The sequence below is a fragment of the Phoca vitulina genome, unplaced genomic scaffold (genome assembly GCF_004348235.1).
Source record: "Phoca vitulina isolate PV1807 unplaced genomic scaffold, GSC_HSeal_1.0 scaffold28, whole genome shotgun sequence".
Lineage (NCBI taxonomy): Eukaryota > Metazoa > Chordata > Mammalia > Carnivora > Phocidae > Phoca > Phoca vitulina.
The window spans coordinates 11,432,447-11,451,622 of NW_022589731.1; the positions used below are offsets into that span (position 1 = coordinate 11,432,447).

At 57.7% G+C, this 19,176-nt stretch overlaps 1 protein-coding gene across 9 annotated transcripts in view; it reads right to left on the bottom strand.

Moving 5' to 3' along the window:
* AFAP1L2 (actin filament associated protein 1 like 2) overlaps positions 1-19,176 on the bottom strand; it is a 97,467-nt gene that overhangs the window by 4,445 nt on the left and 73,846 nt on the right. For 5 of the 9 annotated variants that reach the window (XM_032423106.1, XM_032423107.1, XM_032423111.1 and 2 more), the window contains exons 6-19: positions 17,955-18,038; positions 15,147-15,352; positions 14,045-14,224; positions 11,512-11,601; positions 10,079-10,163; positions 9,196-9,300; positions 6,971-7,182; positions 4,960-5,105; positions 4,014-4,125; positions 3,126-3,365; positions 2,867-3,044; positions 2,401-2,556; positions 578-771; positions 336-458 (exon numbers count right to left, since the gene is read on the bottom strand). In XM_032423106.1, coding sequence (XP_032278997.1) covers positions 336-458; positions 578-771; positions 2,401-2,556; positions 2,867-3,044; positions 3,126-3,365; positions 4,014-4,125; positions 4,960-5,105; positions 6,971-7,182; positions 9,196-9,300; positions 10,079-10,163; positions 11,512-11,601; positions 14,045-14,224; positions 15,147-15,352; positions 17,955-18,038 — 2,111 coding nt within the window. The remainder of the gene's footprint in view (positions 1-335; positions 459-577; positions 772-2,400; positions 2,557-2,866; positions 3,045-3,125; positions 3,366-4,013; positions 4,126-4,959; positions 5,106-6,970; positions 7,183-9,195; positions 9,301-10,078; positions 10,164-11,511; positions 11,602-14,044; positions 14,225-15,146; positions 15,353-17,954; positions 18,039-19,176) is intronic. The other 4 variants (XM_032423110.1, XM_032423108.1, XM_032423104.1 and 1 more) reach the window with 3 other exon arrangements.

Sequence of the window (19,176 nt, forward strand, 5' to 3'; positions counted from 1 at the left end):
AGAATCACTGACTTTTTGACTGGAAAACTGGCCAGCCTGTCTCTGAACTTAGGCGATCGCCCTGGAACCTACGGACAATCGAGTGGCGGACAGTTGCAGGATCAAGTGTCCTCAGGCTGACTGGTCAGAACGCTTGAACCCCGCGCTCGCGCCTTTCTGGTGGCTCAGAGCCAGAGACTGAGCCAAAGGCGGAGCGCAGCCTGAGCCCCTGCGTGAGAGCAGAGCCCCCTCAGGGCCGGTGCCCGAAGCCGGGGACTGCTACCCCGGGGCAGAGGAGGGGCCCCCCCTTAGCTGTCCCCTGGTGGCCCTGAAGGAGGCTGGGTGTGACCTCTTACCTTCGCTTTCTGGAGGACGGTGCCTTTGCCCGTGACCATGACCGAAAGAGGCCTGTTCTTGAGCGCCGTTGCGGAGTTGACCGGCGTACAGTCTGGGGCAGGGGTGGGGGCGGCAGCTTTGGGCTGTAGCGGTAAGAGGAGAGCGAGGCCTGAGCCAGGGGCAGGACGTGTGACCCGCTGCCCCCAGCCCCGCTCCGGGCGGCCCTGCAGGCGGCAGAGGAGCCGCGACTCCCGCCACTCACCCGGGGGCTCACGTTCTCCAGGTGGGTGGTGTCCACCGTGGTGCCCAGCGTCACGGGCCCGGCCTCCGCCTTCTTCAGGTTGTCCTTCACCTCCACGATGTTGAGCTCGAGGTCCACACGCCTTCTCTCCTCCACCCTGCACTCCTCGTCGATTTCCTTCAGCCTCTGCTCCAGGCTGGCCAGGACTCCCTTGTCTGCAAAGGGAATTAAGCTGGCTGCAGGGAACGGCCCCCCCGGCGGGTGTGGCCCACAGCTCCGGCTCCCCACACTCAGAGCAGCCTCCGACGTCTGCATCCTGCAAAGGCTGGAGAGCGCCCTGGGGGAAGAGAGCTCTGCCCTCACCAGATGGCATGGGTCTGAGGTATCGAACCTTCTGGGAGGTTCTTCGGGGCTCTCAGTTGTTTTGATACCTGCTCTTGTTGCAGCAGACCCCCAGGGAGAGAGCAGCTTTATTAATGACCCCTGGAGGATGGCTGTGCCCCACACAGTCCCCTCAATCCTCTGGCACTCCGGGCTCCCCTAAGCCGATGGGGAGCGGTGGTCCTCAGCCCTGGCACTTCCTCAGTCCTGTTTCATTCTCCCCCTGGAGCGCTCAGGTTGGTACTCGAGCACCAGGAGAGGATGGCTCAGGACTCTCCAGCGAAGCCACATGGCACCATGGTTTCCCCTGGCAGTGAGTTCTGGGCCAACAGCCACTAAGATGACGTATGCCTTCTTTCCAAACCAAGGGTGAGCAGTCACCTGTCACCCCTGTCTGAGGACAAGCAGGCACAGGGGCCGATGTTTAAGAAAAATTTATGGAGAACAAGCTGAGAAGATGTTATTGATGGTTTTGGAACTGGAGTCCTAGATCAGTGGTCAGTATCTGTGCTTTGAGAATTACTTTCTTTTGCTCTGTGGCCTTATTAGCTTAGGATCTTCAGGCCGCTTTGCCAGGAGAATAAACTGTAGTGGATGTTTTCTGTTCTCCTGCCCAGAGAATCCACATGGGAGAGAAAGGGCTGGGGCTCCCTGCCCTGCCTCTCTGCCCAGCTCACGCTCCAGGTTTGCAAGGACTGTCGGGGATGAGCCTCTGGTCATGCTCGTGAGCACACGTCCCAGCTCTGCAGTCTCGGCTGGGCCGAAAGGAAACCGAGCCCCCGTCAGGAAGCAGATTAGTGGTTGCCTAGGGATCGAAGGGTGGGGGGAATGGGGAGCGACCACTAACAAGTATGGGCGGCGAGATATTCTGAGGGTGTCTGGTGCTGGTGGCACAGACCTGGGAAGACTCTAAAAACCACGGCGTTGTACACCGTAAATGGGGCGGTTGTATGGGCTGTGACCTGTAGCTCACTAAAGCTGTTCTAGGACAAAGAAAGTGGGTGACTCTGGTGGAGGAAGGTCATGGGAGCACAATCATGTTCGAAGCTTCCAAGGAATCAGCTGGGGTTGTCCCCAAACCTGCTTCCGCCACTTGCACTTGTGGGTGCAACTCTGTAATTTACATATTAAATAAGCACTGAGATGGACTCTGAAAATGAGGTAAGTGCTTCAGAGGGTCCCCTAAAAGGCAAGTTTCTTCTAGGAGATGGCTGCTGAGTGATGGGGGAAGGATCTGGAAAATCAGCTACACGGACTCTGATTTCTTTGCAAGTGTCTTAAATTTTTGTTCACTTTAACGAAATGAAGACTGGGGATGCTGGACAGGGCGGGGGAGCACCCACCTGCACCACAGATGGACAGGGCGAAGGCTAATGGGCCGCAGGCAGGTGCACAGATCTGGATTCTTCCTGCGGAGAGCCCAAGCCCCCTGCCTGCCCCTCTCTACCTGGGAGGCCCCTCACCTGTGCATTTTAACACGGTCTCTCTGAGCTCCCGTTTCTCTTTCCGGAGTTGAGCCAGGTGCCCCCGGATTTCTTCCTTCTTCTTCTCGAGCCTCTCTTTCTCCTCTGTGTACCGCTTTACCTCGGCTTCTGTCCTATTCTTGCCAAGTTTGATCTCTATGGACCCAGAGAGGAGAAGCCCCAGGTCAGCCAGGCTGGGACACAAGGGCCGTCCCAACGTCCCGTCCCCCCCCCCCCCCCGCCAAGGCTCAGACACAACCCGAGGCTCTGGCAGTGGGTTGAGGTGAACACCAGGCCAGTCTGGCAGGGACAGACAAGGAAACTGGGCCCACACTTTCTCTGCTGTGTGACCTTGGGCAAGTCTCTTCACCTCTCTGAACCTCTATTTCTGCGTCTGAAAGGGAGGGAGCTGGACTAACTTCTCAAAGCCATTTCCAAAACATCAACTCTTATCTAGCACAGGCACCTGCTGTGGTCACCCTCAACCTGTCCTTCACAGGTGGGCTGGCCCCAGCCGGGGTGACGGCCGCAGTGTCGGGGCAGCTCGACGGGAAGGAGATTTTCTGCTGTTCAGTCTGGACTTTGATTGTTGTGGTTCTCGGGGAAGGCTCCTGGGGCTCTGGACTCTCCTGCCGTGGCATCTGCTTTGGGAGAAAGCAAACACGGCTCAGCCGGCCCAGGGGCTGCCAAGGCGGGGCCAGCCTACCTGCTGGGGACGGCCTTACCTGCAACTCGGGGTTCTCTGGAGACTCTGCCAGGGGCTCATCTGGGGCAGGGCCCGGGTCTGCAGGGAGAGTCTCGGCTGGGGGGTCCGGGTGGGATGGCGGCGGGGACTGGGCCCGAGCCTGTGCACCGCCAGAGCTGTGCAGAAAGGACTTGACAGGTGTGAGGTCCAGGTACACTCGGTCGGGCTGGGACTCGCCTGGGGCCTCTGTCACAGGGGCAGCATCCTCGGGAGTTTCCACCTGCAGAGAAGAGACAGTCAGGTGGCTTTCACCTTCGCCTCTGCCTGCTGGGCTGTGGAGGGGGCACCAGACCTGCCTCCTGTCCGTGCCCCGCGCTGGAGTTCACAGGGACCCCCCCTCCTGGGGAAGCTTCCAGTGAGCTGGACTTAACAGGCCAGGGTTCAAGTCCTGGCTTTGCCATTCAGGAGGTGGGAGACCCAGGACATAATATTTACTCTTCCTGAATCTCATGTCTTGATCTGTAGAGAAGAGACTAGTGCACATCCCTGTGGGGCGGTGAGGATTAAATGAGACAATCCACAGAAGCCCTCAGCACGGCACACAGTTCCGTGCCCAGTAAGTGGAACCTGCTGTCACTATGATTGTTCACTATCAGTTTGGGCCTCAAAGGTTAATGGTGTTGCTGTTCCTGATCCCGACTCCTCCCACCCCTCACCCTGCCCAGGGTGGTTCACCAGCTATTTGAGCTAGACAAGTCCCCAAGCCAGGTGCACTGCACACAAGATGGCCTTGTTGCACTAGGTTCCTGCACCCTGCAGGTGACTTGGAATCCACCCGTCTTAGGGACCATCTGCCGATCTCTGGCATCGAGGTTTGGTGAGGGGAGGATGGGACAGCCCAGGTCGCTGCCCAAGCCTGGGTCCTTACCACAGCCGTCAGCTCCGATGTCTCCACATCGTCATACAGCATCTCCTGGTGGTCCTGTCTGGGCAGGCCGTCAATGTAAGTGTTCGGCTCCGAGAACTTTCTCTGCATCAGTCTGGAAGACCCGGCAAGACACAGTGAGAGGCGGATGAGGACAGGGCGGTGAAAGCCACAGTCTCCAGGGATTCATGACAACAAGAGGTGCGGCAAGAGCTGCAGGCTGTGTGGGGGACCTGGGCCCTGGCATTGACCTCATTTTCAACTTCGTTTGGGGTTATCTCCTCCCTCTCTTCCCAGGCCCTTCTTACTGGAACTCCCAGTTCTGAATTTCTCTTCCAGGAAAACAAACTTCCCTTGCCCCATACCCCTCCTCTCCGGATCCTACTGCCTTCTCGCCCGGATTCCTCCCTTTTAAGACCTCCTTCCAACCACGAAATCCTTTCTCAGGTCATCACGATGCACTTGGGCAGCCCAGCCCAGGCACCTCCCTGGTTCTGTACACAGGAAAACGGATCCCAGCGGCGGCTAGGCCAGCTTCCACGAGAGCTCCCCCCACCACCACCCTAACCCAGGAGCGCTTCTCCGCGAGCCCAGTCCGCTTGCCTGGAAAGCAGAAGTACGGACCCTGCATATTCCAGAGTGGGCTAGGACTCCACGGGGGAGCAGTAAGGAAAGCGGATGGTCAGGAAAGGCACCGACTCTGCCGTAAGGAGCTGGAGAGCGTCCACCAGGACGAGGGTGCTGTGCGCCCCCCACCCCCAGGCCTGGCTCAGCTCCTCACTGCTCCCGGGCCCGGGGCCTCCCGCTGCCGGGTAGAACTGGGCTGACCCTGGGTTCTCAGCTGCCGCCTGCATGACGGAACAGGCCACGGGAGGCCAGCCTGGGCCCACGTCTTGAAGCGTGGCTGGGAACGGGAGGGTGCAATGCAGCAGAGCCCCTTAGCACTCACAGCAGAGAGGTTTTGGCCGCGCTGACGATGCAGGAGACCCTGTCGGCATCCACGTAGTCGTAGGTGAATTCTTCCGGGTCTGTCTTGGAGCCTGACTCAGAGAGCAGGAGGCCGAGCCAGTGGCCCATCTCCTCAGAAGACTTGGCCTGGAGGAGGCCGAGAGGGACAGGAGCAGAGCTGGAGTGTGCCGTCTGGTGCCCAGCCCTCCTGGCCAGGCCAGCAGCACCCCCACCCCGATGCCCAGGCCTCAGAGAGAGGCGGGGGCCACGCGCCCTCACCGTCACTAGCTTATCTCATCCCTGTGCCTCCAAACATCTCCTGCCCCTGGGGATACCTGGCTGCCCCCTCGCTGATGCTGTGAACGTCTGTCCCAAGTACCAAATGTAATTCACGGACACGTATTTCTAGAAGGCTAATGAGCCTGGAGAGCATGCATTTGAGGTTGACGCCTCTATTTTATAAACTAGCACGTGGCAGTCTATCACCCTAATCCATATATACAAGACCGGATCCCTAGTTCAAATTTATTTTTGTCTACAGTTTCAATAAAGCCAGTCTTAGGATAAAGAGTATCTTAAGTACCCGACACCGAGTCAGCTGGCTCTGATAAATAAGGAAGTAAATCCCGGTGAAGCTGGAGCTGGGACAATGCAGTCTAATCCAGTACATACACTGGGTATCTATTAAAATGCCAACTCTTTCTTGCCTTTTTAATGAGAAAACATTGGGAATTCTATGAAGACTCCAGGTTTACTTTCACGAGGAGAGCTTCTCGCTGGCCTCACACCGCTCAGCTGTCCTGCCTCATTACTCCGTGGTCTTCATCAGAGAGGCATCTGACAAAGAGCTGTGAGCGGAGCTCGACACCGAGCTGCTCTCCGTCTCCTGTTCCTTTTCCAGCAGGCATTTCCATCAGCTTTACGTGGGCACCCTTAGCTCCAGCCACCACCCTCTCTGCTCTGGGCAACTGTGACCGCCTCCTTACTGGTCTGAGCGTGGCCCTTCTTGTGGCCCTCCCATCCCTTCCCCTGCCCAGCAGCTGGAGGAAGCATCTCGCAATCCCAAGCTGAGCAAGCCGCCGTCCCCTGAAACCCTCCAGGGCGCCCCCTCGCTCTGAGGATCAACCCTCCCAGCCTCATCGCACAGCACCCCCAGCCCGTGGGGCTTTTCCACAGTTCACAGCACCCATCCCATGGCTTCCCAGCAGCTGTAACTAAGTCATCCACTGGGTAATTCGTTGAATAACATCTCAGTCTCACACTAGAATCCAGGTTCCATGACTGCGTATCTGTCTTGTTCACCACATTACTGTACTGAGTAGGTATCCGTCAACAGGACAGCTGGGTGGATGAACACAAGCTTGTCCCCGGGCTCCCCTCCGGGAAGCAACTGGGATGCGGAGCTTTGAGCCACCAGAGGGCAGTATTGGAGCACAATTTGGAGGAAGACCTCCAGTGGGGAAAGGACCAGGTGAACGGGGTGAACCAGGGACGGTGCTTCCCCGCCTGTCAGGAACTCTGGCTCAGGCCTGCCCCTGCTCAATGCAAGACATTAGGTCACCTCTTATTTTTGTAAATGTAACATCACATCAAACAGAGGGTGGGGAGTGGGAGAAACATCATTGTATCACAAACCTCATTCTTCCCCCAGATAAGCACTAACAATCGTGTTCTCTATGTACGGGGCCCCATCTGGTGATACACAAACCAAATCAAACCCACTGTGAATCCCCAGAAGGTTTTTCAAGCAGCTCAGGGAGTTATAAATACTCCTGCCCTCAGTGCAGGAAGTAGCTCATTGTCCCTTTCCTACAACCCAACCGCTCTGAGGTCAGAAAGGGAATGGAAATTTTTTTTTTAAATGCAAAGAAGTAAAATGCAAAAGAGTAAAAAAAAAAAACTCAAAAAAATGCAGGGCTACACTGCCTCTCCGATTGTAGGACGACGGTCTGTGAAGCGCAGCCAACAGCCCGAACCCCCGCGCCCGGCCTCCCCCCAACAGGCCGGAATACCTCGAGCTTGGCCAGCTCCTCGCCGCGGTGGAGGATGCGGAAGGAGTACAGGTGGTCAGGGCTCGGGTCTGGGACCACCTCACAGCCCACCAGGCTGAGGGGCTGCTGGGCAACCTTGCTCCGGTTCCGGTCCTGGTAGAAATGCAGGTGACTGTCCCTGACGGAGCACCAGCGTGACTTCCACTGGCTGTTCACCAACACGTTCAGGTAACCTGCAGGAGGGGACAAGGGCGTCCACGGCTGTCACCGTGTCTGGACCTCCTGGAATCTTCCCCAGAATCTCCATTCCCAGACCTGTCACGCTTTGCCTGAGGAGCGCTCTCACCTCAAGGAGGCTGGGAATCTCAGCACCTTCTTTGCCCTGCCTCTGTGTGCGCGGCCAGACCCTTGGAAAGCGGACCGCACAGCTCTGCTGCGTTTCCGACTAGGTCTGGCCTGAGGGGAGGGAGTCGTGTCGCTGGCCAGAGCAGGCTGGCTGGGTATGTGTGCAGGACGGGGCTCCCCGGCCTCATGCCCCGCTGGACGCAGCCCTCCCCGCCCTGGTCACTTAGGCCACGTGCAGCCAGGTCCCCAGCCGGGGTCACCCTGCTGCAGGTGCAGTCAGCTCCCCGGCCTCTAGAGCCTTAGCTTCCTCAGCGTCCCTGACACACGGCCTTTCCATCACCCGGTCACTCAGTCTCAGCCTGCAAAGCCCTCCTCCCCTTGGCCGGCTCTCTCTCATCCGCCCAAATGCGGCTAGACTTACTTGACCCTCCCTGGGGCCTGCACGCCCTGCTCGGCCTCCCTTCGGAACCTCCGGATCCCAGAACAGTGAGACCTGCTTCCATGTCAGCTCCCCCAGCAGATACTGAGCTTCTCCAGGGCAGGAACTTGCCACCTTCCCCTCCAGTGCCCAGGGTATGAAGCCATGCGACAGGTCACAGTGCGCGGCCACGTTCCCACCCACCCAGTGCTGAACATACAGCGGCGATCATGAGTTTCTCAGAGCCACACGAACAGTAGCACAGAAGAATTCAAGCTCAAGCCCTAGGAATTCTGGCTCATCCAGGCAATACCCCACTTGCCCATCACAGTTCTCTGGACCGAAGAGAACTCTGGGTCAAGAAAGCAGGGAGCGCAGATGCCAAGTCTTGGGAAGGAGAGCAACTATGTTCTCTGTCACCCTTCCCCAGCCACAGGGGACAGGAGCACGCTTCTCTGCTGGAGAGGCTTTCAGCAATAATCCAGCCACATCTCGCAGCGACTCACTGAGGCCAGCTCTCTGTGCCAGTGTGCCCCCCGAGGCTGCAGGCAGGGGCCGGCAGAGCTGGGTCACAACCCCGGTGTCCTGGCCAGAGAAGCAAGGGGCTCCAAAGGGCAGGCCCCATCTGCTGACCTCCCATTCCACCCACCCACCCTGCCGGCCTCAGAAACCAGAACTGGACTAGGACTTGGGAAAGGGGCCCAAGGCTGGGACACGGGTTCCACGAGGAGGAGGAAAAGGCCTCAAGGTGGACAGTAGCAGCCTTCGGGCCCCGGGAAGAGCTCTGAGCCATGAGTCCCAGGTTGGGGGCCCGGACAGAGGCTCCCCCCGGGTATTTTCTGGGAAAGGCCTCAGTTTCCTCAAGACAGAATGAGGGGAGTAGAGATGACCTCTGTGAGCCAAGCGGCACCCAGACACACCCTCTGTACCAGCAATGTGGGCTCCCGTCGTCCCCTTAATGGTTCTCACTGTCCCCATCTCTGAGTCCTAGCTCCTGCCCAGGGTGGGGGGGGGACGCCACCTCAGCCCGCTCAGCCCCTGCCCGACCTTCAGGGCTCAGATCCAGGAAGCCCCCTCTGACCTCGGGGAAGGAAAGGTTCCAGCCCCGAGTCCGTACAGCTGCTGCGGGGACACAGCATGTGGCTTCGGGGTAGGAAGCCACCACGGCGCCTGGGCTGTGAGCTCTCAGGACCGTGTTCTCCCTCTGCCTGGTCCCCCTTCCCTCGCGCTGCTTGCCATGCTCCTTCAAGACTGATCAAAGGCCATAACTGTTCAAAGACCACGGGGAGGACGGCAGTCGGGGACCAGTCACTTGCACAAAGGATCGAGCACTGCAGCAAGACTGGGGCCGGTGAGGCGTAGTGAACCACCCGCAGGGAAGGGGGACAGAAACGGGAGCCGCAGGGCTGCCGGTCCTAGAGATGCTTAAAGCGAGCCCTGAACCCTCCGCGTGCGCTGTCCGAGCCGCCTTCCCGGTTCTTACTGGATGTCTCGAGGGACCGGTCCGGAGGCTCCAGCGAGGTAGATTTCTTCCTGCCCAGATTCATTAGGTTGCTCAGTTTGAGGCCAGGGGAAGATTTCTTCTTGACTGTTGAGATGAGAGAAAAATCTGTCAGCATTGCACACAGCCCGCTGACACGCCGCAAGGAAAAGCGGGGACAGCACACCCGTTCCCGCTGCCTCTGCCCCTCCGTGTGTGTGCACACACACACATGCACACATGCGTGCACACGCGTGCAAACACGTCTGCCCCCCAGACCAGGAGCCACAGTCCAGGGTCAGGTATCCCTAGAAACACACACTCAAGAGGGGGACACCAACTCCATTTTTTAAAAAGATAATTTCTATTTTTTAAAAAAGATACATTTATTTGAGAGAGAGAGAGAGACAGCAGAGACAGGAAGGGCAGAGGGAGAGGGAGAATCTCAAGCAGATTTCCCACTGAGTCTGGAGCCCAATGTGAGGCTCAATCCCACGACCCCGAGATCATGACCTGAGCCAAAATCGAGTTGGATGCTCAACTGACTGAGCCACCAAGCGCCCCACACCAACTCCTCTTATAGACTATGTCAGCACTTGAGAATCCTCACGGAGTGTACTGGCTCAAAGAGAATGGGTCTAGGGTCAGCAAACAAGAAGAGATGCGAGACTATTCTACCCCTGGCAATTCATAAAACTTGACCGCGATTTGCTCATCTCTCCCTTTCGGGTTTATCAGCTGTATTATTTCCAAGCAGTTTATAAGTTGGAGGCATGTTGCAAGCAGCTGTTAACAACCCATTAGGGTTGAGCCAGACAGCCACGTCTCACAGCCTGGGACACCATCCCCCTCCCAAGCCGAGGCTGAGGGCCACAAGTGCTCATACCATCTTTGGCCTCTGGGACCTCAGCGTGGCCATCTACGGAGCTTCCATATTCCGAGGCTGACAGGTACTTCTCCGTTATATCTAGCTGTGGAAAAGAGGGAGACAAGTGGGTGATCTTGTCTGGGAATGGTTACCTCAGGGATCACAATAAAGGAAACTAAGAGATAGCTTTCGGACGTAGGCTAGGGGTCACTGCAGAGTCCGGGTCACTGATGGCACATCGGCCAGGCTTCCCTCGGGCTCTCTGGGGGACCTGCCTTCACCTTCCCTTTCCCTGCCCCATCCCGGAGACGACCCTCTTCTTTGGGCCACCACACATCCAAGTTCACAAGTTCTCAAGATGCCTACTCAACCCGACGTAAGAGCAGCCTGTGGCCAGCCCCGGGGGTGGCCTTAGATTGACATCCCAGCTGAAGCTGACCATGAGGCTGGGAACCACCTGAGCATGAGGAAGGCTTTTAAGAACTGACAGCATCATGAACACATCAGGCTTCAGAGGAAGGCCAGCTTGTCTACACAGGGTCAGACCATGATTTGAGCCCTGGCTGGAGCACCCTCCATCCAGACCAGGTGCCCCACTTATAACCCTCTCTGGGCCTTGCTGTGCATGTGTTTAAATATGGATAATATCCCTGTCTACATCCCCAGGGCTGTTAGGGGACTTGTGAGTTTCTAGAAGGGTGTGGTGGCTGTTGTTAGAATGTGAAGCACTCAGAACATTCCAACCAAGCTTCTCTCAGAGAACAACTTTGTCCAGACCTCTGAGAAACACGCTGAGGGACTCCCAACCCATGGGACGGGGCTTAGGCGGGGGCTCGAGGACTGCTATACCTGGCCAGGGAACTCCATGAGGGATGACCTCTGACTTCCCGAAGAAGGGAGCACCTCCTCCCCACCTGAGACATCTACATACCCTCTGCCTTCTTCCCTGCCGGGGCCTGGGAGCCCAGGGTGAGGCGCAGTGACACTCTGCTCTGTGCACTCCCAGGCTTCAGGGCGCCTGTTTACAGATACTTGGGACCTGGCATGCGAAGCCAGAGGGGTCAGCCCTCCCCTCTGCCAGCACCTGGCCCCAGGGCTCCATGGAAATGAGCAACAGAACTGTTTGGTTGGAATCAACATGGGGACAGTCTCCCAGCCTCAAAGCTTTACCAGGAGTAAATGCGAAAGAAGAGCCTCATAGCATGAATTTCCCTGCTTAAGAATGGAGGGCACGCTGACCTTGGTTCCAATAAAGCGTCCTGCACCCAGCAAGAGAATATCAATGTCGTCAGTTTTTCTGCCAACCTGAAGCTACTGGCCCTTATCCATGCACTGTACGTTTCTTACTCACTGGGCTGAAGTGCAAAAGCAAAGATCTCAGTCTCATACTTCTAACTTCTACAGAGAAGATAAGAGAATTGCACTCTCTTCCAGGCAGGACAGAGGCTTACTTTCTGACAGTTCAGGCGCTGGGCATCTGGGCTGTACTGATTTCCCTCGGACGCTCCTTCTGAAGGCAGGCCACTCACCTCCTGGATGACCTGAAGGGAGAGAGAAGCCATCCGCGCAGGCCCTTCAGGCCTGGACTCACGGCCAGACCGAAGCGGAGCCCCTCGCAGTCAGGGGAAGTGGATGGCGGTGAGAGAGAGGGGGGGATGCACGCTTTCCAAGGAACAGCGACTCTCCCTCCCACCCCCAGCACCTGGCCTGGGACTGGGTAGGCTGCAGGGGGGGGAGGCTTGTCCCTTCGGCCCCCTCTCCTGCAGACCCCCACGTGTTCTGGTGGTGGGTGGGGCGGGGGGGGGTGCTGCTTTACAGCAAAGCCGAAAGATGGCCAAAGCTGCAGCCCTCAGCTCTGCGAGGCCCCTCCTTGCCCTCATCCTGGGCAGGGATGGCCGTTCAGCTGTGGGTATGATGAAGAACTGCATCAGCTGAGGTCCCCCCCGGCCCCTGGCTTTTCGGGGGCCATGGAGCTTGCTGTGGAGAGCCTCCCGCTGCTCGGGAAGCAGGCCTGCCAACTGCCCGGGGCCAGGACTGGCTCTCCAGACTTGCCTGTCGCGGTCCTCCCCACCCTCCTCCAGAAGGAGCCTTTTCACTGGCACCCAGGTCAGAGGAAGCTCTGGCCACACTAGGCAGAGGGTAACAACCCCGGGCAGACAGACAGACAGACAGACACACACACACACACACACACAGCCCATCCAGAGCCCTTTGGACTCAGCAAGAGTACTTTCAAAGACCCTCCTTTTTCAGTCTCTGCTTAGAGCAGTTTACGGAATCAAGGTCAAACGTAGAAAAGCCAAAGAAGCAAAGGAAGACTGGCTATGGGGATGGGGAAACATACAGCAGATCTAACTTCTTAGATGGACTCCAGGTCGGGACCTCGGTCCACATGGTGGACCAAACACGCAACACGGCGCTGTGGGAAGTCTGTCCACTAGCTGCGTAACCCCGTCACCACACCTGTAGGATGGGGCACACCTGCGTGCCGGGGGGGCTGTGAGGACTCATGTGTGAAGGTACCATCCTCATGAGCTGGGGCCTAGATACGCAGACACCCTAGGCGGGGGAAGCACGCAAAGCCTGGAATCCAGGCTTGAGGTCTTCTCTGGGAGAGTCCCGCCCGTGCTTTCCTTTTCTGGGGTCCTTGTCCCATACTGAGCATTTCCCACCCATGGCCATCCACCTGTCCCACCCTGTAGAGCTGGGGTTTAACGAAACAGATACGTGTAGATGGTGAGAGCCCACCACACAGGCTCACCAGTCCTACCGAACCGCAAGAGTGTGCAGCTTCTCGGAGTCAGACCCTGGCAGCCAGGCCCGCCTCTGTGCGCATGCGAGCAGGGAGGAAGAGGACTCCGTGCGGGCCGGCGGAGAGGCTGGGCCTCCTGAGAGCGTTCTCGTCCTCGAAACCGGCAGCAGGGGTCTCAGGATGAGGGCATGTGAGTCGGGGAGGGAGACTGGGGGTCAGAGGAAGGACAGGTGGGTCTGAGCAGTCAGAGGAAAAGGCTGGGAACAGGGAACTGGGAGCAGGAGCATCATGTGTGTGTGTGTGTGTGCACGAGCGCGCACCTGCAAGTGTCTGTGTGTACATGCAAGTATTTGCACGTGTGTGCGTATAGGTGCCTGCACGTGTTTGTGTGTCTACCTGCAAGTGTGTGTGCGGGTGGGTGCACGCAGGTACGCGTGTGTGTGTACGCACAGGCGGATGGGGAGAGAGGGCAGCTCCAGGGCTGTGATGGAGGAGGGGGCAGCAGGAACCAAGGAAGGACGGGACCTCTCTGGCTCTGTCTGGCCTCACCAGGGGCCCTGCTGGCTTTGGAGATCCCTCGGCAACCAGGGGCCCCTTCTTGGTGCAAACCTTATACCTTCTGGTCAAGCTTTTCTTTAACACGGGGCACACCAGGCTTCGTCATCCCTGGGGCTGGGCCACGTTCCTGCGGGCAGACCTGACCATCTGCATGTGTGATGGTAGGACAACAGGACTGCGGCCGGACAGTCGTGGGTTTGAAACCCGATGCTGCCACTCCCTTGCCAGGTGACCTTGATCAGTCACCTCCTCCGTCTAAGCTCTAATCAGCAGCCCTACAAAATGGTGATACTAACATTGTGCAGCTCCGCCCGGTGTGGTCAGGTGGCTTGTTTGCTCCAAGCGCACGGCCCTTGGTAAGTGCTTTCCCAGTGACCCTGCCGTCTAGGCGTCTTTAAGAAGGAGGCTGGCGATGCCTCTCCAGCAACCAAAGGGCAAATGAGTCTCAGCTAGAGCCCAAGTCCAGGCATAGCGCGAGTGCTGTGATCCTCTCGTGAGGACTGACTGCTACCACTTAGAACATGGGAGCCCTGAGAAGTTGAAGGACTAGAGATCCTTTACCCTTGACAACAGTCATCCCTTTTAGAAAAAGCCAGGGCGCCAGAACTGAGGCGCCCCTGGGAGCCCCGCAGGGGAGCAGGCATGTGTCCCTGGCAGCCCGGCGCCGCCCTCACCCTGAGCCACTGCTCCGCTTGGTCCCTGCTCTGCAGGCCTAGCACGATCACGTCAGCGTTCATTGGCGTGATCTTCAGCTTGTGCTCCTTCTTCCGCACTTGCTTCTCCTTGTGGATGACGCTGCTGCCCAGCAAGTTCACGTCCAGCTGCGGGCTGTGGTCCTTGGAGGATTTGTAGCACTAGAAGGGAAGAGAAACGCTGTGCCGCTCTGCCAGGGGCACCAGGCCTGGCCGGGGTCTGCAGAGATGGGTCAGCGGCACAGCAGGACCCCCCGAGACCCCCCTGTGTGTGTTTCTCGCTTACCACCCTCAGGAAGGGGTGCGGAGGGAACGAAGGCCAAGCTCATTAGCTGCTTAGTTAGGAAGATGAATTGTAGCAAAAAAAAGAAGGGGACCTGCTTCCCCTCCCAGACAAAATACTTGGCCCCTGTTTGTCACGGGTCTAAAGGGGGCCCTCACAGGGCTGCAGAACAGGATTCCCAGAAAGAATATCTGCGCAGAGCAGAGCACGATGTGACCTGGGAAGAAAGCGTGCTCATAATGATTCCAAGGAACTTCAAGTTAGGACATAAAACTGAATTGTAATTTAGAATAACAGGAAATAGGGCTGTGGTCAGAGTAATATCTTCCGTTTCCTTTATGGGTTTTGCTTTCTAATCAGTGATCCAGAATACCGTGACTTCTGAGACAATGCCTCGGATTCCAACACTGCAACAGGTGAATGCAGCGGCCAGAACCGGGGCCGGGGGTGTCCTGACCGGGCAGCAGGCTCTGCCCCAAACGGCCAGAGGTTGGCATGTGAGGAAGAATGAGCCCTCCGACCAGGGGGCAAGATCCCCGGAAACCGCGTCTATGCAGCCGGACTGGGGGCCGGGGGTGGTGATCCCAGCCCCCTTGCAGAGTCCTATGAAAACCATTAGACTTTCTTAGTGAAGAAGCACATTTACCCCCGCACAAGACACCCTGCACACGATTTCAGGTTAGGGAGGAGAGAAAGCCTCCAGAGAGAAAAGGCTCCAACTGCCTGGTATCAGGGTCCATCTCCCCGACCCTCCCACCCCCAAGAAAGAGAAGACGGGACCACCACAGGAGCCCAACTGACCAGGAGCCTGGTGTCCTTGATGACGCAGAGCTGCTTGGCCCACTGCCCCAGCCACTTCTTACGCCACAGGAAGGCACAGATGCGGGCATCGCGCATCAGCTCGATGCTGGCCTCAGGCGAGGGCCACTGGTACGGCGCCGACTTGCCCTTGCTGTTTTCCTCTTCATCGTAGGACTCGTAGGAGCTGCTCACAGCCTCTCCGTCCTCTGCAAGGAAGACCCACGCGGTCAGGGCCCCGCTGGGCGGGGGAACCTTGGTCCAGGAGGAAGGGCAGCCAGGGGCCTCCAGGCCACAATCCACCCCCCCTCGGCTCTCTGTGCCCTTGAACCAGCCTGACAGCCACCAGCCACAGACCTGGGCAGGCCCGGCCCCCAAGCCCCTTTAGTGAAGCTTCTTGGATGCCCTTCCTGGCCACAGACACAAATCACCCAAACCAGGAGTCTCTCCCTTTTCCTGCTCAAATCTGTCATCCCAGGCTCCAGAGAAACCTCTGACAAGACACTGCCCACAGGTAACCGTCCCGCCTGGGGGCCTCCGTATCCTCACCTGAGGGATTTAGCAGTGGCGGGAGCCTGGCACCCAGGCATTCTAAGGGGCCAGCGGAAGGGCCGCCGTGCGAGCCCGAGCTGGGCATGTGGCAGGCCCCTGACGGTGGGGCCGCCTCTGTCCCTGGTTTTGTCCCCAAAGGAGGGGCTGCAGTTTCTTAGGGTGGGATAAACCACAGCAGGAAATGGCTCTGAGGGGAAGGCGGCCGTCCGCCTTGGTCACAGCCCTTGTCCCAACCCACTCCAGACTCCGCTCGCTCTCCCTCCCCCTGCACACCTCCCAACACCGACAGCCCCTTGTGCTGGTTTCCGCCTCCGACGCTTCCTCCACCTCTGGCGACCAGCCAACCCCATGCATTTGTTCTGTTCAAGAGGATCCCAAAGCTCACCAAGCACAAACCGTGTTCAGTTCTGTGCACGCTCCCCGTGCCTCAGTTTCTGTTCCCTGCCGCCCCCCCGCCACCGTACCCTGTGAGAGTCACTCTGTTCTCCAGGCCCCATTCTGTTATTCAAGCCCAAGCAAAACTAGGTGAAGAAAAAAGGTAAATCAGTAAAACCCCAAAAAGCAGAACATGGAGAAAAGAGAACCTCAGGACCTCTGGTCCAACACCCCTGGCTCAACACAGGAATCCTGTCTGTGGGAACCTTGCTGCTGCTTCAGCCTCCGCTTGAATTCCCTCTGGATGGGGAGCTCACTACCTACTGGCCACTGGCTACTTCCTTCAATGACTGGGAAGTCAGGCCACCATCTACTTCCCTGTAACTTCAAACTCGTTCTGTCGTCCTCTGGAGCCAGGGTGAATGTACCTCCTCTAACCTCCCCTCCAATCCCCTTCAGAAAAAAGTCAGCCCATGGGCCCTTAGCCTTCCCTTCTGCGGAAGCCCCTTCTACTCGGTGCACTAGGAAGACAGACCACATTTGACTTAGAATACAGAACAGCAGAACAAGGCCACTGCCACGGTTATCCAGCTACAGGGCCAATGAAAATGGGTTTTACTACGTCTAACAACCAGCTTTCTCTAACAGCAGTGTGGTACTGCTCCCCTTCTCAGCTTAACAGAAAAGTTGTGCAAGCTCCTAATCTCACACCCACAAAATAAGCAAAGATGGGGAGGAGGGGCGTAGCCAATGGGAGACCCGAACTCTCCCGTTGCCGGTAGCAACGGAAATGCACACACGCCTCTCAGAAAACACTCTGGCAGCCCGTTGCTGCCAGAGCCTTAGAAACACCCAAACCCTTTGACCCAATTACCCCAGTCCTGGGAGTCGATCCTAGGAAACCAGAGAAGGGAGGGGGGAGGTTACATGCGTCAAGATATTCATTCCAGAGCCATTTACAGTCAGCGGCAGGAGAGCGGGAAAAGTGTGATGCACCCGCTTCGGAGCAGGCCGCGCAACCACCATCCCTGGGAACTCTGAACACTAGTCTGTAGCTCAAAAAATACGATGGTAAGTGAGGAGGCACAATTAAAATTCTACGTGCGGAAGGATTGGTGCCGAGAGGCAACAGGACCGACTCAAGAGAGCTGATCTGATCCGGTGATAGGAGCAGGGGGATTTTATTAAAAAACTAAAGTCCTGTCAGTATGGTATAGTCTATACCATCGGGATGCCTCCTTCTGCAACAAAAATTAATAGAGGGAGGTCACAGAGTTTAGCAGGAAGAAGTTGGCCAAATCCCTCCACTGTCTGTGCTTCTGGGGTTGGTCCGTGGAGAATTCTAACACCTGCCCATCCACCTCCAGGGGGCTATGGGGAAGCCGAGAAGAACCAGCAAATCACAGTACCTCAGACTACCTGGAGTAGCTTAGGGGAAGCTTGGGCGAATGTATTGTCATTTTATCATTTATCTCTAAGAGCCATCATAGCAGGGCCATGAATGTAGGACAGACACGTGGCTTCCAGGGGTGACAGGATGAAGAGGAGTGAAAGGCAGGAGGCTCAGGTAATTCCATCCCCTTTCTGCGTCCCTGGGCGGACCGCCCCCCACCGTGTGCTGCTGGAGGTCTTTGGGAACACAGGGCAGAACCACCGTGCAGCGCCCTGGTCCTTTGCCCGTGCATTCGGATGCCGCTGGAGGGGTCTGTGGAAGGCAGAGTGAGGCTCTCCTTCTGGAAGGGTGATACACGGCGTGCACATGCAGGACCCATGCACAAGGCGGGGAAGAGGTCAGAGGCCGCCCTCGGGGCATGCATCCGAGCTCTGAGAGCCCGGCAGCAGGCACAGAATCACCGGCATTCCAGCTCTGGGGACAAGCAGTACCCAAGGTGATCGTGGCGTAAATGACTCCTTCAGGCACCTGCACCCATCTGGGGACTCCAGTGGGGGAAAATCCGCCAGAATGACCTGTGTGAGATCCAGAAGCACAGAGAAAGGCAAGATGGAGAGAGACAAGATGAAGAGAGGGACAGACCCAAGTGCAGAGAGAGACACAGAGCGACCCAGATGTGGTCACATGGCTACCTGTCCACCGGAAGCATGGGCTTCTCAGGACAGGCCCCAGCCCCATCAAGGACATCTTTCCCCAGCCCCTTCCCCTCCAGAGATGACCATGTAACTACTCGTCGCCAACACAACGTGGGTGAAAGTCACTTCAGGCTGTACTTTTAAGAAGCACACGGGGGTTCTCTGCTCACTCTCTGCAGAGGATTCTGTGGCCTTACAGGGTGGCCGAGCCCACACTGGAAGGAGCCTAAACTCCCTACTGGACCAGTAATACCCACGCTGTTCGTGAGACAGAGATTCGTGTCGTGTCGCTGTACACTGCAAGGGGGGTTATTTGTTCCAGGAGCTGCCATGACCCCAGCACGAGACCTCATGGCCGAGTAGCTGACCTCTCGTGCAAGCAGGACCAGCCCTCCCATCTGCACAGGCCACCAGGGCGCTGATTAAACTCTCACTCGGAGAGAGGGGCCTGACCCTTGAGAGCAGTGCGGGGACGGCGCTGAGAAAGCAGGACAAGCACCCAGGCGACTGGTCTCCTGTGGGAAGTCTACAAATCGCTGGTGGCCGACGGCCATTCCGCCTGCCATGACCTGTCTGTCTCCCTGCTCAGACAGCCCTAGGGGCGACAAGCAGGAACTAGGGGCAGGCCAGCTGATAACGCGGGTGAAGCCCTCCCTTGGTGGCACGTGGGACCAAGTCTCGGGTCGTCCTCGGTCCTTGTCCTGGCAGGAGACGAAAGGCAGCCGACGGCTTCCTACCCATCTTGCCGGCTGCAGTCTGTCCTCACAGTGGCGCCCCAGGCCTGGCTAAAACCAACACGAATTCTCGGCCGAGACAAACACCGAGAAGCTCGAGCCCACTTGTTCACAACGAGATGAAGCGCCTGCCCCAAAAACAGGCCCCCGGGAGCGTCTGGGATGCAGGCCCCGGCTGGCACGGGCCACACCCGGGAGAGCAGGGTCTAAGACGCACGGAGGTACCCGCCGTGGTGACTCACAGCCTCCACCTTCCAGACGCTTCCAGACGCATCCAGACAGCA